This window comes from Hirundo rustica, chromosome 17, assembly GCF_015227805.2.
Source record: "Hirundo rustica isolate bHirRus1 chromosome 17, bHirRus1.pri.v3, whole genome shotgun sequence".
Lineage (NCBI taxonomy): Eukaryota > Metazoa > Chordata > Aves > Passeriformes > Hirundinidae > Hirundo > Hirundo rustica.
Window position 1 is genome coordinate 6713983 of NC_053466.1, and position 24460 is coordinate 6738442.

Consider the following 24460-nt stretch of genomic DNA (forward strand, 5'->3'; position numbering starts at 1 on the left):
TGCTGTCTGCACAGCCCTGGCAGGCAGCTGGCACGCCTTTGCCCCACCGCATTCCCTCACCCCACACACATCGGCTTTTGAGGCATATCGGAGCACATTTTAACAGTTGCACCGCAAATTCCTGTGTAACTCCACTTCTATTTTAGGCCCTGTGAGGGTACCTAGCACAGCCCCAGCCTGGGGGCAGGTTCAATAACAGATTCAATAAAATTCCTCTCCGGCTGCCTCCAACAGAAGCCCAGGTGGGGACACACGATGCAGGAGGCGGCAGCATCTGTTATTGAATCTCGCCCGGAGTTTATCCAAGCTCTTCCTGAGTGTTTTTCTACTCTCTCTACTGTATAATCCTGATTTCCTCATGATATCTTTATGCAACACAACGGTTAAGTGCTTTCCCCGTCTGTTGTCAGCACTGCCAGTATCAAACTGCTTGAAGCTTTTAGCTCCAAAATAAGAAGTGTGCTCTGGCTCAGGGTGAGAGGAGAGTCTTCCCTGCTCTCTTCAAGCATCAGTCTGGTCTGATGGATCCTGTCTCGAGGGAGGGCTCTCCACTTGAGACGGATATGCTGGCGGAGTGGATGGCTGTGGTCCTGCAGCCTTGAGTCGGGCCTGAGTGAAAACAATAGCCCCAGCCTATCTCATCTCATCTCATCTCTGAGAACAATCACGCTGGCCCCACACCCTGGTGTCCCAGCACCTTCAGGAGATTAGCACCAACTCGGCATGGAGTCCCTGGTGTGGAGTCCCTCCTGTGGTCTGCTCATGCTGTGTGTAAGGTGTTGGTGGTCAGATAGCATCTCAAAAAGATGAGAAAACAAGGATACACCCCATCTCAGCTTGGCTTTCACATTGTCCCAGCCCAGTGCCTGATCGTGGTGCTCTGAGAGGAGCAGTTCAAGCAAATAACACCCAATGTTGTCATCGTGGTTTGCACATTCGAGGGCTGAACCGAGAACACAAAATGAGCATCTGATATTGCACCCTGTGTGCACTTTGCCACCAATCCCCGCCTTTCTGGAAGGGTGTTAAGTGGTTTCCCCTGCCATCAATGCTACTTTAGGTTTCTTCTGTGCAGATTCAAACGACCTTTGTCCCCCATTGTGTTCTCCTGCAGTCAGAAGTAGGCAAGAAGGGAAAGGAACGGTGTGGCAAGTGACTGATGGGATGAGTCCTTGGCTCCAGGATCAGTTCTCCTTCACTGGCGGTGACCCACTGCCAGTTCCTCTGGAGGTCCATGCAAACAGAGGTTTGGAGCTCTTCAGAGCCCTTTCATTTCCCACATCTTCTTAAAACAGTGTTACTGAGTGATTTACCAGATATCCCAAATTTTCTAGGCTATCACTCCAGTCACATCTTCACTGCAGCAAATAACAAAGCTTTAAAAGGCACCTATTTATTTAGTTATTTCATACAACTGGCAGGGCTTAAGTCCTGTCCCTGGATGGTATCAATTCTAGTAAGAAGTATGTCATAGCCCTGGAGACTTTATCTAAATAATCACAGCTTTCTGGAGTGCAGTTTTCAGATTTGAGTTATTAGATTTAAACTTCTGGTCTTCTTAGCAAAACACCTTCCCTTCCATCCCATTTCATTGCCCCTGATCCAAGGCTGAACTGTCTAGAGGATGGCATAATATTTGCTGCATATTTGCCTTGACAAATGGCTAATTCCCACTCGGATCCGTGGGGGTTTGCTGTGCACCAGGGAGAGCAGGCTCCTTGGCTTCCTCGCCGAGAATATTTGTTTAAATGCAGCAAGTCCTTTCTCCAATGTTGCCTTTGCAGAGTGTGGAGGGGTGAGCCTTTTGATGTTTGTATTTACAGTGTTTTCACATCTGGATGTCATTTGTGACACAGGCTCTCCTCCTTTTTCTATCCCTGTGTCTTCCTGTAAAATTCATTTTGAACATACAAGCTCATGTGGCTTTAATGTGTGGTAGTCGGCCAATGCATTTAGCAGGCCTGTAGTAGGCCAATAAAGAGGTACCTTGGGTCATGCTGTGCGCTCTTGTAAATTTATCCCGAATTAACCCTGATTGGCATCCAGCTCCCCTGCTGTAAAGATACAGATGTGCATGCTCTCCAACATCTGCTGCTTTGTGAGGAGCTGTGCCATAAATCCACAACCCCCCGTGACCTGCAGTCTGGGCTGAGGCTTTGGGGCTGCTCGTGCTCCTCTGCTCCCGGATTGGGGTGGGTACCTGCAGGAGGCAGGTGTCGGCGCTCCTGACGCGAGGGCAGCTCCATCCTTGCGTTTTCACGTGAAAATCCCGTTGGTGTTGCAAGAGGGTGTTCTTCTCCCTGAGCCAACACCAAGGTACAGTTTCTGCTGTAGATCCTTCTTGTGGCTCCCTGTTTCATCCAAGTGGTTTGAATATCTTTGTCCAACAGGTTTCTTTGGGGCTCGTATTAATTCAGCTTCATCTTTTAAAATGCAAACTTGGGCATGGCAGAGCAGGCTCTCTCTGCTCCCTTCACTTGCAGAGGAAAGCCAGGGAATGAGATCAGTCAGAGCAGCCACAGCGTCGCTGCAGTCCTGCAGCCAGCCAGGATGCAAAGGGAAAAAACATACCATCAATTTCTAAATGTCAGCTGAGATCCCCTGGAAATTATTTATTGCCTCTGCTGTCGTATTTAATGATTTAACAATATACTAATAATCATAATATATTAACTTTGTGTAGTGATATACCAATCAATATAAAATAATGAACACATCTAATGGATTTAATAGTATACAGATGTTTACCGCCTCTCTCCCTGAAGATTTTCAGATAATTTCTGCAGGCCAGCTGAAGATCAAGCTCGGGCAGTTCCTTCCCCTACCCCAGAGGTAGTCACAATGCTGGGGCCATTTGGGGACACCCCAAAATCCTGCTGAGTGAGGGCCAGCAGTGCCGAGCAGGCTGTTGGGGTGCAGAGCAGGCTGTTGGGGTGCGGGCTGAGTGAACACGGGGGCTGCTGGGCAGGGAGGGGCCGTGCTGAAGGCTCGTGGGTGTGACACCCCAGTCCCGCACAGAGGAGGGCAGGGGCTGCTGGCCCCGTCCCCGTGAATCAGGTTTGCTGTGGCAGGCGCTAACTAGGCACGTCAGGCAGCGGGGGATTGTCGGCCCTGTGGCCATTGATTAACCATTTATTGAGGCGCCTATGAATCACGGCAATAGTAATTATATTTTAAATATACCTACTAACAGCTGTTTTGCAATGGGGAAGGTTAATCACGATTAAACGTTTCCTTTGCTTTTCTCCCTCTGCCCCAGTCCAAATCCCCTGGGGGTCCAAATGCATCTCAGGGACACAGGAGGCTGCAACTAACATGGAAAATAGAGGGAAAGGAGCCCAACCTCAGCCCATCCACAGACCGGCGGCGGGGAGGGAGCGTGCGCACACACGCACACCAGGCGTGCACACACCCGGGCGTTCAGAGAGCACTGACACGCTTCACCCACCGTCCAAGCGTGTGCACGCACCCAGACACCGGCTGTGTGCACGCACACGCGGGCCACACACCCGCACACGGGCCGTGCACACGCTAGCTGTGCGCACAGGCACGGCACGCACAGACCGCACGAAGCCGCGCACAGGCACAAGCCCGTGCGCGGGGCACGCAGGGACAACGCACACGCACAGATCGCGTACCCGGCTCACACGCACCTGCCGTGCGGACACACCCCGTGCACCCGGCTGCGGGCCGCGTCCGCGCAGCCCCCGCACACCTGTGCACACGTGCGCGCCCCCCGGCAGCCCCGGCGCGCGGAGCGGGCGCTCCTGCGCACGCACACGGGCATCCACGCACTCGCGCTAAACTCAGGCTCACTCTCGCACCCCTCGCGTCCCCCGCCCGCGCGCTCCCGCCGACCCCGACGGCGGGTCCCGCGCGCGCCCCCGCGGCGGGGCGGGGCCGGGGCGCGGCGGGGGCGCGCGCGGGAGCGGCGCGGGGCCGCGCGTCTCGCGGCCGGATTGGCCCCGCGGCGCGGGCGGGCGGGGCGGGGCGGGGCGCGGCGGCCGCGGCCGCGCGGAGCAGTCGCGCCGCGGAGCGCCCGGGGAGCGGCACCGCCGCCGCGGAGCGGAGCGGGCTCGGCGCGGTGCGTCCCCGTCCGTGCTTGGGAATAATGGCTACCGAGGCGTGAACCACGACAAGAAAGAAAGAAAGAAAGAAAGAAAGAAACCCGCCGCCGGGGGAAGCCCCTGGATGGGGTCGGGCTGACGCTGCCTGCGGAGCTGAGCGTTCTCTTGCTCCCCTCCTTGGATGCCGGCCGGAGCCGCCGACTGGGTCGCCTTTTTTTTCTTTTTTCTTTTTTATTTTTTTTTTCCTTCTGGCTTTTTTTTTCGCCTTTTTTTTTTTGGTGCGTCTGTGGGCTTTTCGCCCCTTCGTGTGTTTTTGGCCCCGCGGGTGATGGACCCGTAGCGCCGTCTGCGCGGCGGCTCCGGGGCTGAGCGGGCGCGGGGGCGCAAACTTTGAGCCCCGGGTTCGGCCGGGGGGAGGGAGAAAAAAACCAAACAAACAAAGGGAGAAAAAAATAAAAAGAAGAAAAAAAAGCGAGGAGACGCTGTGCCTGCAGCCTCAGGAGGAGCGGAGGGAAGGAGCGAGCGGCGGAGGAGCGCGGCGGGAGGAGGAGGCGGGGGCCGGCGGGACCCCCGGGGCACCTCCGGGCCGGGAGCCGCGTTGTGCCGCTGCGGGGGGGCCCCGAGCGGCTCCGCTCCGCTCCTCTCCTCGCCGCACCGCGCCCGCCCGGCCGCGCCCGGAGGATCATCCCGCGGGGGCCCGGCGGGCCGGCGGGGCTCGCCATGGTCTGCGCGCCGCGCGGTGAGTAGCGGCGGGCGGTGGGCGCCCTCCGGGCCGGGGACCCCCCACCCCCGGGGACTTCTCATCCCCTCCCCGAGCCCGGTTCCTCTGCGGGGGAAGTGTTTTCCAGCCGGGGAGCTGGCGGCTTTGCGGTCAGCCGAGGGGAGGAAATCGCCGCGCTTCCCGCCGGTGTGGTGGTGGCTCCGTGCGTGCGGTCTCTGTGTGTTTCTCTTTTTCTTCTTTCCCTCTTGAGCCGTTTTCGCTGCAGCCGGAGGGGTTGGTTCGGGTTTCTTTTCCCGGCCGCGCCGCCGGTCCCCGCCAGCCCCGGTGGATTCCTCGGGGTGATTCGCGCCGCCTTCTCCCGAGCGGGGGTCGGGATGCGGAGGGGCAGGAGCCGCTCGTTTCCCATTCCCGGAGATGAACCGAGGAGCGCTCCGAGCAGAATTATGAAGGGGTTTTTTTTTTGCGGGAGAAGCTGGGTGTGTTTAAATAAAACAGAAGACGAGAAAGAGGCGCAGCAGCGCGGAGCTGCTTGGGTGCGATGCTTTCCCCCAGCTGCCCTTTTTTTTCACCCCATCTCGCACATTCCTCCGGTGCGACCGCATCCCGTTTCTCACCCTCGCAGGAGCGGGGAGGGTGAATAATAAATACTGAACCTCTGCCTTCCCCGGGCGGCAGCTCCCGAGCCGGGGCAGCGCGGGTGACCCGGCGGACGCGGCTGCTCCCACCCGCGGAGGCCGTGCCGGCCCCGCAGCGCGGCTCCGTGGGCGCCTCGGTGGTCGCCCTCGGCGGGACGTCGCGACTCGGCTCTGTCGGGTGTTGCTTGGCTGGCTGGCGCTGTAGCCGGCTGCCGGATGAGGCCGGCGTTGGTCTGGGATTTCTGGCTGTTGAAAACGGTAACAAACTCAAAAAATCCGTGCCCGGCGGTTTAACCCCTTCGGTGCGGCCACAGCCCCTGTACTCACAAGGAGTAGCAAGTCTGAAAATGGTCGTCGTGGATTTTTTTTTTTATTTTTTTTTTTTCCCCCCCCGTGTGTCTTTTGGCCGGAGAAATCACCGCCGCTCCTGGGTCGGGCAGGTTGTGCGGGCCAGGCTGGATCGCGGGGTGCGGGGCTGCCGGGCTCTGCTCCCCTCCCCGCGCCTGCTGCGGGGCCCCTCTGCTTAGCCTGAATGAAAAATTTAATCCAATTAAGAAATTAAACCTTGTGTGTTTAAAGTGACAAATTTGAAAAGGGGAGGGGGAGGCGAAATAAGATTTCCAGGTCACTGGTTAACTAAAGATGGTTTGGAAAAAGAGCTCAGAAATAAGGTGAGGGCAGAGGGAAGAGAAAGAAGGACCTTTTTAAATGGCAAAGGCTTGTGTGTCTCTCTGGAATTTAAACTGGTTTTTAGGCTTGTAAAATCTTCTTGAAGTTGCGCATTTATCTCAGGAGGCTGCTTGCCAGCTAATCTTCTCAAGGCATGTCCTGATTTTTTGTAACATTACAGTATCTGAGGTCCTTTTAACCTAATTTTGTAACAAAGATAATTTCTTGTTATGTAAGTTACTGTTCTGAATGATTGCTTTGGGTCTTGGAGAGCGTCCTTAACTGGTCTCCCCTGTGCCGCAGAAACTGGAATTATTTACTTCGTTATCAATTCTTGAAAGAAAGCCTTGCTCAACTGGAAAAGGCTGCCAGGGTATTACAGGAAAACAGAGTCTTCGCATTCTTCTTTCTTGAGAGTTAAATCTCTGGTCATCCCTGATCAGAATTTACTTCAGAGGTTTATGTTTATGTATAAATCCGATTTTCCCCTCATACAGACTTACAAGGGTGAGCTGCTTGAATTATACACACGGCATTAACTTCCCACAAGTGGCAGGCTCCTAATGCTCTCTTCAAGAATTTTCTTCTTTGCTGACAGCAGTTCCCTAAAACTGCCCTGTGCTAAAGCCAAAAGGCACCAGCTTGAGATGCCTGAATTTCTTTTCCAGTGGAGATTAATGCTAGAAGACAAGGCAGGCAGTATTTTATTTAGCTGTATACCAAGTTTTCACTAGTATACAGTGGGGATTTTAAAATTTTATTTTGTTTGGAAGGTGGGCTATTCTGAGTGAAACCTTAAGCCTTGTTTATCTGAGAGGGGCAGTCTGTTCTCATAAACAAACGAAGTAGCAAAATATATCCCAGTGTTATTCTATCAGGACATGCAGTCATCTGCTGGACCTTGTGGCCTGGGCTGGCTAAATCAAATAGCAGTGTCACACGTAGCTCTGGTATTTAGTAGTTTAAAAAGGGATTGGAATATGTCTCAAGTTCCAGTGACAAACTACAGATATTTAGCAGTAGTTGATACTTAACTTTCCCCTGATTTTCAAGAATGTGCAATCTTGAAGTTAACTTTAAGTAAGGGGTATAAATATTGGTGTATGCTGTTGCTTTTTAAAATAAAACCTGGCAGGATGTTTAGTGGTGATGTGTTGACAGAAGTGGCAGTGAAAAGGGTTGCATTCTTCAGCTGGCTGGCCCGTGCTGTACGGTGCTTTTGGAAAGCACAGATGTGTATGTCATTTTCTGCCTTAAATATTTTCTTTCTTTCTTTTTATTTTCTTTTTTTTTTCCTTTTTTTTTTTTTTTAATTTTATTTTATTAATTCCTTGGCTTTCAGCATCCTTGGGTTGAATGACCCATAATATCTAGGGCTTGTGGTGTCTGGATACGTTGGAATACAAGAGTCTTTTTAAATCCATTACAGATTCATTCAAATAACATTACTTGTATCATCAGAATAGGAAATATAAGATGGTTAATTTTGATGACTTTATGAGTTTCCAAGATCTGCAGGCAGGCAGGTATAAGAATGTGCTACTCCTTGCTTAATAGCATGTTTGAGCAAAGATTGGCATTGTGCATCAGAAATGGAAATTTTAGGGTCTTCTGAAAGTCTTTTTTTATCCTTCTGAATAAAGGTGGAAATTCTAAACTAGGTAAAGAAACATATGGTTTTACCAGAAGTTATTTCCTAGACTGATCAATTACTTGGAGATGTAATGAGAAATGTACTCCTTAGGGGGAGGAAGGAGGGATTGCCATTACATAATATCCCTTGGGAGAATTTCTGTATCGCATAATGAGGTTGATGATGGAGCATTTGGGGAAAATGCCTATGGATAGGAATTTGTTCTTCAGATTTCCATCAGGAAAACGTATTACCGGGAAACAGGCTTGTTAGAAGTAGTACTGATACGTTAGTAGGTGGGTGCTTTGCCTCCATACTCATTTCTTTTGTTCTCATAACTACTGTGTAAGAGATTAGGTAACTGTAAGATTGAAACATCCGCAGAATGAGAGATGCCAGCGAATAATTTTCCTCATTTACTTAACACCAAGGGTAAACCATTAAGGTCTTATGTTCTTCTGTAGGCTTTGTTAAATTATTTCTGTTTATCTATTGAAAATAGGTCCCGAGGAGAAGTAAATCACTAGCCTTAATGGGGTAAACTCAAATTGCCTTGCCTCATGCTGGTGAGAATAAAATACGTAGAAACATATATAGGTGGTGTGTGGACTCAGCATAACTTGGTAGCTGGACACATATTTTCAGAGTCCTTGTGATGTCCTTAGGATCACCTGGGCGTTGGTGAAGCTTTCAGATCACCTTTCAGATGGAGAAGCAAGCGCCTGTTAAAAGTTACTTAGAGTCTTGCTCTCTTAATAGCAGTCGCCTTAAGGAGGTAAATAATCCATTTCCACACACCTGCCCTTCAGCATTGTGGATGCTCGGAGTCCATGGAGCGGTGAGGCTCCAGGAGCCACAGCCTGGCCCAGAGGTGTTAAAACCAACAGAGGAAAAGGCGAACAACCTTTACACCTCTGTCACTGCTGGGGAATTTGCCTAATTTGAGCCGCTCGTTTAAAACCTCGAGTGCTGGCGATTTTAGCAGCGTTTCAGATGGCGCGGCCGGCTTCTGTCCCTGAAGTTAGAAATGCGTTCCAGCTTGGCGGCTTCCCCTGCCAGTCGCGCTGTGGTGCGCGGTGACCCCGGCGCTGTCGGGGCTCGGGCTCGGGGGCGCGCCGCCGGGGTCCGGGGCGTCGGGTGCGGGCTCGGAGCGCGGCGTGCGCCACCGTGTGGCGGCGGGCGGCACTGCGCCCCCCGCACCGCCCCGGCCGCGGGGGCTGCCCCAGCTCGGGGCACTGTCACCTGTGTCACCTGTCCCCAGCTGTGAGATCCTGCCCCAGCTCGGGGCACTGTCACCTGTGTCACCTGTCCCCAGCTGTGAGATCCTGCCCCAGCCCGGGGCACTGTCACCTGTGTCACCTGTCCCCAGCTGTGAGATCCTGCCCCAGCCCGGGGCACTGTCACCTGTGTCACCTGTCCCCAGCTGTGAGATCCTGCCCCAGCTCGGGGCACTGTCACCTGTGTCACCTGTCCCCAGCTGTGAGATCCTGCCCCAGCTCGGGGCACTGTCACCTGTGTCACCTGTCCCCAGCTGCGAGATCCTGTCCCAGCCCGGGGCACTGTCACCTGTGTCACCTGTCCCCAGCTGTGAGATCCTGCCCCAGCCCGGGGCACTGTCACCTGTGTCACCTGTTCCCAGCTGTGAGATCCTGCCCCAGCCCAGGGCACTGTCACCTGTGTCACTTACCTGTCCCCAACTGTGAGATCCTGCCCCAGCTCGGGGCACTGTCACCTGTGTCACCTGTCCCCAGCTGCGAGATCCTGCCCCAGCCCGGGGCACTGTCACCTGTGTCACCTGTCCCCCACTGTGAGATCCTGCCCCAGCTCGGGGCACTGTCACCTGTGTCACCTGTCCCCAACTGCAAGATCCTGCCCCAGCTCGGGGCACTGTCACCTGTGTCACCTGTCCCCAGCTGTGAGATCCATGCAAACCACAATGCTGGCTGCTCAATGCTGATGGGTGTCTTACTGTCCAGGTTTGTGCCAGGGCTTGGCTTTCCAGAAATTAGGAGTGTTGGTGCTAAATTTAAGCACTGAGAGTTTGCGTAAAGGAATTAGTGACATTTCTGCACCATGTAGAAACTGTTTCTGCACCATTGCAGAAACATCAAGGAAAAGGAAGATAAGTGTGAGTGATGCTTGTGTCAGGACTTGATTGCAAGTGGTGATTTTCCTTGCTGCCCTGTCCTGTTACCTTCCAGCCAGGGTTTCACAGACAGGGACCCCTGCATTAACTGTGGCAGAGGCACAGGTAGGGACAGCATCTCTCAAGGTAGCTAATGTAATTTTGAGCACAACCTGTGGTTGGTTGGTGGTTCTTGGAAACTTCAAGTAGAATGGTGCTGTTGACATGGACATAGAAAAATAGGTTCTTGAAAACACCCATTTGTCCTTTATATGGCTGCATGGAAAGGGTTAAAAGATAAATGTGTGTTCTTTAATGCTATAAAAATAAACCTTCTTTTCTGGTGGGTGGTAAGAGGAGAGCTGGAGTTTACACGAAGCCGGCATTTCAAGGTGGCTGTTTGTGTTGTTACCAAAGATATTTCTAGCTTGCTTACAAAATGAGGGTTTTTTTAAAAATGCTTTTATTTTTGCAAGTACTCAGTCTAGCTTATGTTCTTTATGGGAAAAGTGTTACAGTTAAATTGCTGTGGAAGGTAGCTGCAAGATTTTTAATATTGAGTTGAAGCAGTCTGGGTACATTGTTTGCCATAATGTTTCTGTGGGGGGTAGAAAACATCTGTACATGGATGCTGTTCCTGCGGTAACTGCTATTCCAGAGGAGAATCAGGGACAATAATGGATATAAATCTTAGGGTTTTTTTTTTTCCTGGAGGAATCAACAATAAAAAGTGTTTAGGCTATTAAGATACCTGCAAGAATATCCTCACTCCAGAGCTGTCGGTTATAAAGTTATAGTGTATTCTGCCTTCAAAATGGTTGGAAATCCATCATAAATATCTCTTTCCCACATCCCCTCTATCTCCCTGGATGATTGGCTTTCTAGCAAAGCCTTCCGTAGAGGGTGTACTGTAATCCTTTTACGTTACTCCTTCAGTGCAGATTACGCAGCAAGAAATAATTAGGAGATTAATTTTCACCTGTCACTGCCAATAATAGATAACCTTGATACAGTGACAGGGCGAGGAATTTGGGGAGAGCGGAAAAGCGTTTAACCCTGTCGTGATTGCTGCAAGGGACCAGGCAGAAAATGGTTGCCAGAACATGACCTCCCTGCTCGCTGTCACGGAAAGGCAGAGACGTGTGAGGCTTTCAGCTCCCCCGTCTCCCGCGGACGCTTTGCCTTTATCCGCGAACGTGCGCCGCGAAATTCGCTCTGTGCCGCAACGGTGCCACACGCGCCTCGTGCTAATCAGCCCGGAGCAGCCGTCGGAGACCTTTGTAGCTTAGTCTTTTAATTCAGATGCAGTTCTGTTGCTTTTCATGATTTCAATTCCCAATCTGACTGGTGTTCCTAGGCTGCGAGGGAAAGGAGCAAACTAATGAAGATGGCTTCATTAGGCAGAGCGTGGTTTAGCCCTTGCTTCTCTCCAACGAATGCAGCTGAAAAAACATCCCAGAAGTAACTGGGGTTTTGGTCTTCAGAGAAAGCAGGGCTGGGGTGTTTCTGCTCCCTTTCAAAATTAATTACCAGCTCTCATCAGGTGAGCTTAAAAACAAAGCCTGTGCTCTAAGGCACTGAAGGTAAATGGGAAGGGGAAAAAAAGCCACTTTCTCCCTACACACACACACACACACACACACACACACACACACACACACACACACACATACTGGCTTCTTTTTTATTTTTTCTCTCTTTTGTGCTTAAGTTTACAATCTGTTGAAAATGTAATGGGAAACCAGCCTACAGAAAATGCCATTATTCATATCATCGTGAGCTCATTTATTTTATCTGCAATAGTAATGATAAGACAGACTGCTTGGCAATGCTGATAAGCTGAGAAATATCTTAGAGCTATTTGTAAAAGTTAAAGCAGATCTTGGTACTGAGAGATAGGGAAACTGATGAGCCTTTGGGCAATCTGCAGAGCTGAAAGCTAATAAAGATTTTAATAGGAAGGCCTCATTAGGATTAGGGAGATCTATTATCTGCGATTTACACAACACAAACAGTGGGGCAACTTCAATTTTTGCTTCTTTGTTCATTAAATACCATTGCTGAATGTGAAGCCTTTTAACTCGGATCTGGATCTCTTCTCCTTCAAGGAGCCATCACCAGTTGATGGTTGATAAAAGGGGCAGCTGATGTGGGAATGTGTTTGCCACACGGGAGCAGTGCCAGCAAGCCCTCCTAGTCCGGGACCAGTGGCTTGTTGGAGGTATAGGAATGCAGTTGTTTTCAGGTGCCTGGGTAGTACACTTCTTCTTAGTGTCTTTTTTTCTGTTGTGAGCAACATTTATAAATTTCTGGCCCTGAACAGCATCTTTAGGAAGAAATAAGCACAGTGCTGTTGTGCTGGTTGTCTGGATGGTGACATGGCACTGAAGTACTGCCATGGGATGGCCTGGCCACCCAGCTCAGTGTGAAACCAGTGGAGTCTCTCCTTGATAAATTGTGATCGTCTCATGGATCTGTTCTAGTAGAGGGGCTGTCTCCAGTGCCATTGGGGTTGCTGTGGTAGGAGTATGTGCCATGGGTGACCTGATCCAGTGGTTTGGTAGTTACACACAGGACTGATTTTAGCACCATGTGTGTTCTTAGACCTGTGATGTAGAAAACCTCACTTTTTAAGGTTGTGCGAACACCTCATGGGCTCAATTGCTTTAGTCCTCATACGTAACACGGTCTGTAAGGTGCAAGCTGCTGAAAGAACATTAGTTTACCCGGGTTTACGGATATGTTTAGTATTTTTTTTCAAGGACCATCCAGGTATTTTTTTGTGCTTGAACTGAGTTGTAAAGCAGGAGCAGAAGCTGTGCTGGAAAAGTCTTTGGTTTGCACTTGAGGTCCAAACCACCTTTTAACCTGATTCTGCTAACCTGCAGGTGAAACCATTTTTACTCACAGGTGATAAGATTTAATTGAACCTCTAATGCAGATGAAGGGCTTTGTTAGGTGCTATCCATGCTGGATGTGAGAGGCTGTGTGTGTGACCACCCTTGTGTTTGGGAGCTGTCCGTTTTCTTCCCTGTTTGGAGCACACATGTGTACAAGAGTCTCAGCTTCTCCCCATTTTCACAGCACAGGGCAGCTCCTCTGCTGCTACTGGATCAGATGACCCCAGTGATAGCTACAGTAACATAGCTTCCATGGAAAAGTAGTATTTGTCAGCATGTTCTTTTATCTTCAGTTGCCTTTAATAGGATGTAGCAGCCAAAACCCAACAGGGACCACACAGCACCACAAGCCACGGAGGAGTCCATTCCAGACTGTAGTTTGAGTTCTGCTGGTTCAAACCAGTGCTGTCATTGAGCCTACAGAGAACAGTGCAATGGTAGATTTAACTCCAAGTATTCCATCCTGTGTGCTTAAGGAACTCAGAGCAGCTGGAGCTGTAATCCCCTCCCCTTTGCCGTCAGCAGTGTGGAGACAGATGGGCAGGGCTGGGAGCAACCTCCTGCCCAGGACTAAAATCAGTTTCTCGCAGTGGGTTGGTGTCAGTCTGTTGTACCTCGTTTGTTTGAACCACTCACAGGTTCTGTCAGCGAACCAGCGTGGCCTCCAAAAGAAGTAGCGCTGTTTGCACCTAACGTGTTGCTCCAGCAGGGCTGCCATTTGAGACGTTTCTAATATTTATGTTTGATATGAATGAAACTTTTTGTTTTGTCTGTAGACCGCAACGGAACTGGAGCTGACTCGTATCAGGAGTGCCTTGATAACAAGCAAGGTATGAGATCAAGTCTCTCCAACATGGGCACTTGGGACTGATTTAGCTTGATTTCCTGCAGCTGAATTGGTTGCTGTCTCTGTCTCTCACACTCTGTCTCCCTTTTTTTTTTTCCCCTTTTTTTTCCCCCCCACTGTCTCCAAGCCAATTCACTGTTAACAGTTCCATGTCAGCTAACCTTTTAGCTCAGGGTCTCATTGCACATTTGTGATAAGTCTTCTCTGTTTCTAGCACCCCAAACCTTCAGCTGTTAATGGAGGAAGTGGGAAGATTGTAAAACACAAGTAGCATGTGCACTTGCTTGCAGCTGTCTTCTTCCTCGAGGTTTAGTTGCACAACCAAGCAGAAAAATATTAAAGTTGAGCTAAGGGAACGCATGTGCTAGGCTGGGTTACCTTAACACCAGACATCCTGTTATAATTTGTGTGCTGACATGCTGCCTCAGACTTGTCCAGCCTGCTGTCTTCTGCCATGCTAAAGTTGGTAAGAGCTGGAAACATCTCTTTAGACTTACAAGAGAGTGATGACAGTAAAGGAGGAATCCGTTATCCTTTTGCTCTAAACCTGGAAATGAATCACGTCAGTAAAAATGAAAATTGCAAAAAGTACCTCAGAAACAGGACTTCAGTGGCAAAATCATGGATGCTGTATTTAGGAAAAGGGTTGGTGTGTTGCGTTCTCTTCAGATACCCTCTCTGAGAACTGCAGTCAGAAGTGCCACTCCATCGCTGTAGCCATGTAGTAAGTGTTGAACCTTCTGGTAATCAGGGAGCATAAGCACCCTTCAGTCCAGAAAATCATTCGTTGTAAGTCATAGCAGAGAGATAAGAGGAAATGCTTATCCTAACCAGGTTATAGGCATCAATTACAGGTCAACGGTTACCCTGCTGTTGACCCAGATCTATGACAGTAGCTAGAATTATCATTTCCTGAAATTCTGATTCTTCTTGCATAATTTTTTAAAGTAGGACCACAAGAAACACAAAAAACCTGTCCCAGTTTGGTGCTTGGTGGGGTTTAATTTTCCCCAGGTGTCTCTGCTTTCAGTATCCATCAATCAGTGTCACATGTGCTTTAAGTCGAAGTTGCCATGAAGTGCATCTCCCCTTGCTTTTTGTTGGGTTTGGGAAGGGATTATTTGGAGGGGTGGGGTTTTTTGCTTGTTTTATTTCCCTTCTCACTCTGGAAAAAAAAAAGAGGTATGTTGTTTCTTTGGTGGCCTTTATGATCATCCTTTTTTTCACTATTTTTCTCTACTGACTGTAGTAAATACCTAATCATTGCTAAGCTTTCATTTCAGAAGTTACAACTGGAAGACTAATGTGGAAGAACTGTAATCAATAATGGCAATTCTTATTAGATCAAGTGTAAAAGTCTTATAGACCAGTGTAATTCAGGATGCTCCTTTGATAGATAATTTTTTCTTAGGAAGAACAGTTTTCTCCAGTAACATTTTTCTTGTTGGCTGGGGGAGGTTGATCCACTTGTCATTTTGTAGAAAGCAATCAAGTTTCAGATTTAAAGAAAAATTAGTATTCTCATTTTTGGAAGCTAATTGCAATCCCTTTGATGTGCCAGTTACCCTGATTTATCTGACAGGTGGTATTAAATGGTGTTATATCCATTACTTTCATTTGTCTGTTAATACTCCAGATTTTTCTTGTAGTGTGATAGGTTTCTTTGGCTTCACTGTTAACACATGAGCAAACTGTGTCATTACAAGTACTTTCAATCCAGTATGGATTGGATCTGGTTTGGGTAATTTACCGTGTCCATGCTGCATCATCATGTTTAAAGCAACAACCTTTAAGAATGCCGAGGTTTAAAGGAAAAAGTATACACAGTAACTTGTAGTCAGTCTCTTACTGGCTCCGTTACATTTTGTGAGCATGCCTTAGAGTTGAATCCACCATTTGCAACAATTTACAGAATATAAAATACACAGCTGACAGCGGCCCCATAATTTTGGTTGTTTCTGTTACGCTCAAAACAAAACACCACCAAAGGCTGAAAGTAGCAGTGGCTTTTTAAAAGTATTAAATCTTCAAGCTATGTGAAATGCTATTGCCATGGATTCCTTTTACAACAGCCTGCTTGTCTCCTAGAAATTATGCTATAATGAGGTTTGGTTTATATATTTTACCTCTCTCCTCATTAAAGTGCTATCTCTCGGAAGAAGCGCTTTGTGTTTTGAAATACTGCGCGGTTAAAACGAAGGCAGGTTTATAACGATTTAATGTACTTGGGAGCCAAGGTTTTGCAGCTTTATGGCAAAGATGTTTTAACAAAGGGCTTTATGGTGAGGGTGTGCTGTATTTTAGTCAGGCAGTTGCTCGGGGGAAAATTTTCAGTGTGAGCGTGTCACAGCAGCAAGGAGAAATTCAGAGGGAAACAGGCCTCCAAGATCCAGTCACCAGCTTGGCTGATACTAAGGCTTAATTCTTTGCAGTTTCAAGCCCTGATTTTTCTTTTTTTCTTTCACCTTGTCACTCAAGAAGGACAAAGCCTTGTGTCATATCATGTAACATCACAAGCAGGCCATTTATGCTTCCCATTTTTGTGCTCCAAGGTAGGGTGCAGGAGAGCGTACTGGGAACAGCAACAGGTGGGATTATTACAGTTTCTCAGAATGGAGCTTGGTTTTTCAGCCTTACATCTCCAATATTTGTTATTAAAACTGTACCCTAAAAGCAAGGCATTTTCTGAGCGTTTGTGGTTTGGAAGTAGAGAGGGCAGCAGTTCAGAGAAGTTGCCCATCCACCTCAGCAGAAGACGTGTCCTGGATCTGCCTTCTTTGTCTGGGATACACTTAATATCCCATGGTTTCCTGAGAGCCAGGGGGTTCTGCCATGGAAAACAGGTATAAAATTACTACCAGACATAGTTGTTTCTGGAGCTTCTCGATAGGAACTCACTGTTATTGTTAATAAAACAGTGCTGGTGTAGAGGTTTAGGCAATGAAAAGCCCTTCATGAGGGCCCTGGTGGCAGGCAGGAGATGTCACCGCTCATCCTTGAAATAGTGCATACAGAAATTGAAACTGATTCCAGGTGTTTCATGTTGTTGTGTGTAGCACCTTCTCTTATTCCTAGTAAATGGTGTTTTACTTTGCTTGAGCGATCTTCTCTGTGTCCCTGTGCCCTCAGGTGGGCTGGTAATGGGTATTTTGCCCTACTGGGCTCCAGCTTTCCAAGCAGAGCTCCAGGTTCCTGCTGGAGGAACCCAATACCTTTCACTTTTCCAACTTCTCCTGAGGAGTATTTCCCCATAGATGAATTAGCTGGTATTTTTCCAAGATGAATGTGGCTTCATCTTTTTCATGGCACTATTAACCTTTCTGTTTTTCTTGGGGTATGTTGCACCATTTCCCGAGTTCAGCGCTTGCTGACTGGCTTTTGTTAGCTCATCTCAAGAAGGAGGATGACTGTAATTTGGAGCAGTGCTTGGGGGCCAGGAGAAAGGATGGATAATCTTGGCAGGGATCAAAATGTGGCTGCAGTTGAGCCAACAGCACCTCTGTCTGAGGTGATGGAGGACCGAGTGCTCCTCCCCTGCGTTTGTGCTGTGAGTGGATCCCAGCTGGACTGCTGAGCAGAGGTAGGATGTCTGCAGCATCAGGCTTGATTTTGGAGTAGTGGCTATAAACCAAAGACTTTCTCATCCTGTTTGCAGTCCCCTGGGCTGTGCCAGTCCCAGTGTGTGTCATCTTCTATTAGTCTCGATGCAGCCAATGACCTTGTTTGTGTGAGCACATTAAGCACAACATTAATAGCTAATTTGACTACTTTGGATTCAGACAGGCTGCAATCAATCACCTGAACTCTCCTGACTGCAAATGTGGTTGGATGGGATTAAGGAGAAAGCATAAAATGCCTGCCTGGGCCAAAACTCTAGGAAATCGGAAAACTGCTTGTGAGACTGTGTAGCTGGCGTAACTGTAGCACTTGGTAGAAGCGTATTCTTCACTGGAAAAAAAAGCCGCAGAAGTGAGAAATGTGTGGTCTTCACAGAGGTTTGTTCAGCCTTCTTCGTGCCTGTCAAATGCTGGCATGGTAAATGAGACCACCACGATACAGAGGCATCTTGTGGAAGATGTTATTGGGATAAGTTCTAAGCTGTTTCAGTTTTTGGATCCCTTTTGATCCCCAACAGGATTAGTTTCAGGATGGTGAAGATGAATTATGGAGCAGATAAATAAAAATGGCACACTGGTATATAGCTGGACTGGAAAGTGCGGTTAAAATAGTTCTGTCACTGAAGATGTTATTTCCATTAAATGCTTTAAGATTTAATATTGATTTCAGTGAAATTACCCTTGAAAACAGATTTCCTCCAAACCTTTATTTTTATATATTTGTTTTGGAACTATTTTAGGAGGCTGAAAAATGAAACTCCAGCTTCAAACAGTTTTTATGTTTTGAAATAGGCTTTTTTCACTGTATGAACAATTCTTAAAATATTATTTTTATTTGTATTCCAGTCATGCCTGTGCACTCCAGTTATGGGCTGAACATCATTTTGCTAACCACAACGCAGACTGGGGGGGATCAGTTTCTGCCTGAAAACGCTTTGGGCGTGTATTTCTGATGGGCTACATTGATTGCCAGTGCCTATTTGAAGAAAAACCCAACAACATTCTCATTTTACAATATGTTGGCTGCCTTTTTGTTTAAAGAATTATAAATAAATCAGCAGATTTTCCACAAAAACACATATGCTTTCTTCCTGACGCGCACGATGATGCACCAAGAATCCTTGCAAGAGGCCTTGAGTCTCCTTCAAGTAGAGGAATAGGGCTGAGGTTGAAACTGGAATTTTGAATAACTCTCTTCTTTAAGAAGGATGCTGGTAGAGCCTTGTTAGCAGGAGAAATGCCATTTTCTGACTAATTTTTTTTTTTTTTTTGCCAGCCTGGGAACAAAGAAAGAAAGGAGGAGGCAGAATAAAAGCCTGTGTGCGTGTACGTACAGAGGCTGCAGCTCTCTAGACTGGTAATGGTATCTGGAAAGGGTCCAGGCTGTTGTAAATATGAACTTTTGTCAATATTCCCCAAGCTTCTTTGGACTCTAGGGTGGGCTTTATTAGCTGAAGGTCACACCATTGTGCTGTCTCCCTCTCCTGAGACCTCTGATACCTTCCTGAAAGGACAGCCCATTATCCCTGGGCTTAGAAGCCAGCTTTCTCTTCAGTGGCGCTGAAGCTGATAAGCTTAAGAGGCATATTTCATCCCCCCACTGCTGCTTTCAGGAAACAAACTGTGTTTATCATTCCTGATTAATTCCAGTTGAACAAAAAAATAAAATGGAAGGCGTGTGTGTGTGCACACGTGCACAGGGACGCAGAGCTGAATTGGGGGGGGGACTGTTCTTGTGTAAGGTCAGCTCACAGCCAGCAGTGTCTGGAGCTGGAGCTTTGCTTTTCCTGGGTGCTGTGTCCAAAGATGGATTTAGTAATGTCAAAGAATCCTGGGCTGCAATCAGTGTGAGGAGAAAGGGGTGGAAACGGGGATGGGGTAGCAGCAGCCTGAGCATCAAGGTTGGAATTGATTTGTGGCAATTAAGCATTAAGGTCTACGAGAGCAGGCCCACCTGCTGGGAGATTGGCTTTCCATCACCTGGGGAAGATGAATGGCCCCAGAAGAAAAAGGGGCAGGGATTTTGTACTCAGCTACCTGAAAAGATTCGTAAAACCACCATATCTCGCTTTGGTATCTTGCAGCCCTTTTTATCACAGCTAAATCCCTTTGCTGGGAGTTGTATGCAAGCGAGTTGGAAGATAAAAATGCTAGTTGCTGCAGCTTTTTCTCCATTTCTCTCTTTGGCTCTAGCTTGAAATTTGCTAGGAGGTGTCTTTATTGACTTTCTTGTTAGTCCTCTCTCAGTAGGACCATGCTGCGTTTCTTAGGGTTATTTTTTTCTCCTTGTACAGAGATTCAGGGTGTGGAATTAATAACAATGAATAACACATGCAACAAATAACATACTGCCCCTCTGTGCTGATGCAGTATGTAAAGCACCCAGGTGGCATGTCCCAGTGGCTGGGTGTGCTGTGTGCTCCTCTCCAGCATGCCCTTGGTGGGCAGGACACCTCAGCTGGCTGTGCATCTCGAGGTTTTTGAGTGGAAAATGAGAGTATTGGCACTGGCCGCAGTCCTGTTCATTTGGATGAGCGTGTAGCTGCAGCCCACGTCAGGTCTTTTGGTCGCAGCCCAAGCTGGGTCACAGATCATCTAAGTAATGTAGGTTGCATCAAGTTTTTATTTCACTTCCATCATGGGCTGTGTTTAAACCAGAGTCTTGGTACTGAGGTTGCAACTGGCTTAATTTCCTTTGCCAGAACAGAGACGGAACAAAATTAAAAAGCTATTTTGTGAAGCTGTATTTACTTTTCACCAGTGAGGACCATATTTAAAGATGGATTTTGGTATTACGGCTCCAGTGCTAATGTAAACAGGGTCTGATGGGAAAAGCTGTAAAATAATAGGGCTATTGGTCATGTTTGGCGAAAAAGAAATTTCCACAGTATATTTCAAACTGGAATAGCTCTGAAGGTTTGGCTGTCCAAACCTAACTAGCATTTCTGATTTAAAACTGCTACAGTTGCATGAAGTGGAATGGTGGGCCACTAGCAGCATTTTTTCAAAGGTAAAATACGCAATCCTTTGTGAATTGGGGCACTTGCTTTTGTGAATTGGGTTAAACTTGTCATTCTTCACATGAAATAGAGTACAGTTAAGTTTTAGATGAGAAGCTCCTTAGACTGCAGATGCCTTTCTAAGGGCAAAGTAGATTTGAGGAAGATAATTATCTAGCAGTCTTCGTGAAAGCTGCATATATGGTTCTTTCTTCAGATGGATTAACGTGGTGAAAGATTTTTATCAGTCCAGTCGTGCACCACAGACTGCAGTAGCATATGTACTTGCTTGGACCCCGAGTTTAGTGATAAGTGAAATGTTAATATGTGCTTGGCAGAGCAAGCTCTTAGTTTCTCTTAAAATGGAGGGGGCAGAAATTATCTCATCGGACGAGATGTCATTGGGCTACTGCCCACTGTTAGGTATGTCCTGGACAGGGTTTATTTACTCGGTGTGGGCAGATTATTTCCCTTTCCCTCCCTAAATCTGGCCTGCGGTAACTGTTAGCAAAAGAGCTTTCCACCTCCTGTATTGCAGGAAGCATTTGAGCTCTTGTTGAAATATGAAGCTCCCTTCCTTTATTAAAATTAAGAACCACTTTCTCACATGGCAAAGTGATAATAAAGACTGAAATTGGATCTATAACTTCATGAAAAGAAAAAGAATTTTTTTTAAGACAAATCATGCATGGTAATACCTTCATTGTTCTCTTGCTCTGTTCTTTGTATTGCTTAACTCCCTGCAAACAAAGAACCCATAACTGGAATTGTAAAAATAATCCAGGCATTTAAGTCAAAACTCAAAAGGCCCTTGGGAATCTCATGCAAAGGTGTGCCCTTGAAATGGTGGTTTATGAATTGTCTGAGCAGGTTTGAACATCCTGGCCCTGAGGAGATCTCTGGGAATTTTGCTGCTGACTTCAGCGGGGTCAGGATTCCACACTTGGCGCTTTGTACGCGCTGCCAGGCATTGAGCAGAGCCGTCTTTCAGCCTTTGAGAATGTCTGACTCCCTCCTCACAGGCAGGCGGGAGATTTTCTACTTGGTTGCACTTGTGAATTCTAGTTAAGGGAATTGCTTTTGGTCCCTCCATCTTTGTCACTTACTTAAACAAACATGCAAACTGGAAACATGCACTTGCTCGAGCTTCAGCAGCGAGTGCCTCCTTGAGATCTCTTGTTACTGATCTAGAACTTAAACTGATTGAGAAAGTGGCTTTAAGATGAGGTTCAGTCGTGCTTAAATGAAACCAATTGGGCAGAGAGATGAGAAATTTTATTCGTGCTTGCCGTGCACATGTCTGAACCCAGCTAGTTTGAAGTATGAAGGTTCAGTCCCTGAACTTGAACACAGATCAGTAGGGAGGTTGTAAATTGAAGCAGTGAGTATTTCTTCAGCAGTTTATTGCAAAATAATGGGGTTTTGAAAATACAGGTCTATCCTGGGTCAAAGTCACTGGGAAAGAAAGGTACTTAAATAAACAATGGGGGAATTAGTCTGAAATTTACATGTGTACTCAGATAACCAGGGCCTTTTAAAACCCACTTGAACATAGATTTAGCTCTGTTGAGGAGGAAATGGAGCCACGGGACCTCTCCCAGCGCCTCCCACTTCAGTGACTCTGATCAGATGTCTCACCCCTGCCGTCGTCTTTGAGCAAACCAGTGGTTTGTGTGGCTCTGATTGTTGTGAATGTGGATATTATCTTCCTCTGTCATGTCACAGTCCAGGGAGAGGAGGGGGGAGTTACCAGAGTTACAGGGAGTTTCCCCATGTCCCCAGTCTTCCAGATACATGGTGCAGTGGCCAATGACATCATCTGTTGCTTAGGAACTGCTGTTGATGGAATAAGCTCTGTATTTAATGAAAAACAAAACCCAAAGAAACCATATTCCCCAGAAACATGATCCAGGGCTCCAAGATAATTGGCACACTTTAGTTGCCTCATCCTAGTTCTCCATCGGATGGAGAAAAAGTTAGGGAACAATTGCTAAAGAAAACTTCCTAAGCTTTCAGCAACAACATCCCACAGACTGTTGTTCATCCAGAGTAACCCCACAAAGCTCAACAACGTGGTTTATGGTAAACTTGTTCTTAATTAATGCTAGCAAAATGAGGTCAGAAATGTGAGCTGTGTGTCACTCATGTTGCTGCCAGTAGTTGGAAGGGGGAGCTGGAAAGCAGCATCCCAGGTACATCAGGAGGGCTTATTTAGGCTTCCCTGCCACTTGGGATGGCAGAAAGATTGGCTGTAACTTTTCCATGTTTAGCTGTAATGGAATGGGCAAAAGCTTGAAATCTTCTTGAAGATGCCTGGAGAGGCCTGGCTGTTGTGTCAGCAGGTGTATGAGTTGAAAGCTGCTCAAGAGAGGCACATTCCAGAGAACAGTTTGAAAAAAGTAACAATCACAGCCCAGCATGGACAAGTGGAGAACATTAGAAGTAAATGGTTAATTTTTTCCCTACTTTTCTTGCCCAGAAAAGAAGCTTGGTTGTTCCTCACTGTAGCTGTGTCTTGAGGGCTTTCCTTAATGAGCCATCTCCTTCTGTCCAGTATGGAAAGAAAAATGAAAGAGTTAGAGACCTTCCTTTGTCTCCATGTGATTTTGATCTGATTCATTCATTCCTAATCATTCTGAAGGATTATAAAAGCAAAACCTGTTAAATCTTGGTTCTTACTTCTTTTCTTTCTCTCCCAAACATCATCATTTGTTCTTTTATCGTGTTGCATTTCTTTACCCGTGAATCAGCTGCCTTTTTGTTTTTCCTTTCTATAACAAAAGTCGGGCGGGGAGGGAGGGAGCGATGGGAGCGCTGCTTCCTTTGATTCGTTCGACACACAAGTGTTCCTTGGCCTTTCATACCGAGGAGTGGATGCGGCTCTTGAACAAATTGGACCTACTTGTTTGCTGGCCTAGGCCATCTTGTTATCCAGCCAGCTGTGTTTTGATCTTGGAGGACCATTTGAAGATTAAATTGAGACATCTTTTGTTACTATTAAGTGCAGTAATTAAATCAGCTCAGTGTTGTTTAAGTGTGGAAAATGTCGCTTTGCTGGCCCATGGGTGTCTGAAGTTGCCATTAGACAGCTGTGTTGCTTCCAGTGCTAATGATGAAGAGGTAGGAGAAAAGAGCCAAGTGCTCTCTAAATAATTTTCAACTCTTTCTGGGTTATGCTGGATCCCCTCCCCACCTTTTTGTGTGACATTTCCCCTCCATCTCTCCTCAATTCATGAAGAACAAGGTTTTTGAGAGGGAACGCAAGCTTTGTCGGGTGGAGAGCTGGCAGCGAGTGCCCGGTCCCGAGCGGAGGGGTGGAACGGTGTGGGTGAAACGTGCTGAGTTCTCTGGACGGCAGGTGCTGCCCCATCTCTGAGCTTGTAGTTGTTGGCTCTGTGAACAGCAAAGAGGCTGACCTAGCAGGGTGGATCTAATAAATGAGCAAAGTTGACTGCCTCCCTCCATTCCTCTGTGGTGGGAGCCTGCCAGTCAGGTCAAGCACGGCGAGTTCATTTGTTCCCATGAGGGTCATTGTAATACAGTGTGCTGGTGCAGACTGGCCTGGCTGTGGAGTGATGGCACCTGGGAGATGTGAACTCTTGCTCAGGCCGGGTCTGGTATCGTTCAGAGGTTACCTGGGGCTTACTGGGGCAAGGCAGTTGCCCTTCCCCAGCCCCCTTTGCCTGCTGCTTGCTGAGCAGATTGCTTTGAGGGAAGTGGCCGGAGGTGATGATTGGCAGCAGGGAGCGAAGCGGACAGACGCTGGAAGAGAAAGTGAGATCCTCAGTGGGAAAGGCAGTTCTTCAGAGGTCGAGTATGTTTTAATGCTGGGTTAAGTTGCACAGCAGTATTGGCTCATTGCTACTGGCAGCGCTGATCACTTGAGCATTGCCTTACCCTTCTCACAGTGTCCTTTAGAACCCTGTCCAACCTCCTGTGTGCAGCTGAACGTTCTCCTCAGTGCTCCCACAGTGCAACCCGGCAGCTCTCACTCCTTGACGAGGGAGCAGCCGCAGCCCATTCCGCTGCCTGTGCCCACCGAGGCAAAGCGTGCTGCTCCCTGCCAGCCCACGCTCCCAGAGCCTTCCTGTGCTGCTCCCTGCCAGCCCACGCCCCCAGCCTTCCTCCTCCTGAGCCGCCTCGTTAGCCTGTCCTCCCGGATGCACCCGGCTCTGGGCTCCCGTCCCCGGTGATTGCCCAGCAACATCTATTTGCATTGCTTTTTACGCCGCCGCGTTTTATGGAGG

At 47.9% G+C, this 24460-nt stretch overlaps 1 protein-coding gene across 18 annotated transcripts in view; it reads left to right on the forward strand.

Annotated features, from left to right (window-relative positions):
* Positions 1-24460, forward strand: part of FBRSL1 (fibrosin like 1) — a 503813-nt gene that overhangs the window by 395441 nt on the left and 83912 nt on the right. For 6 of the 18 annotated variants that reach the window (XM_040080795.2, XM_040080801.2, XM_040080796.2 and 3 more), the window contains one exon: positions 13527-13580. The exons of the other annotated variants lie outside the window; for them this stretch is intronic. In XM_040080795.2, the coding sequence (XP_039936729.1) occupies positions 13527-13580 (54 nt within the window). The remainder of the gene's footprint in view (positions 1-13526; positions 13581-24460) is intronic. 18 annotated transcript variants of the gene reach the window in all.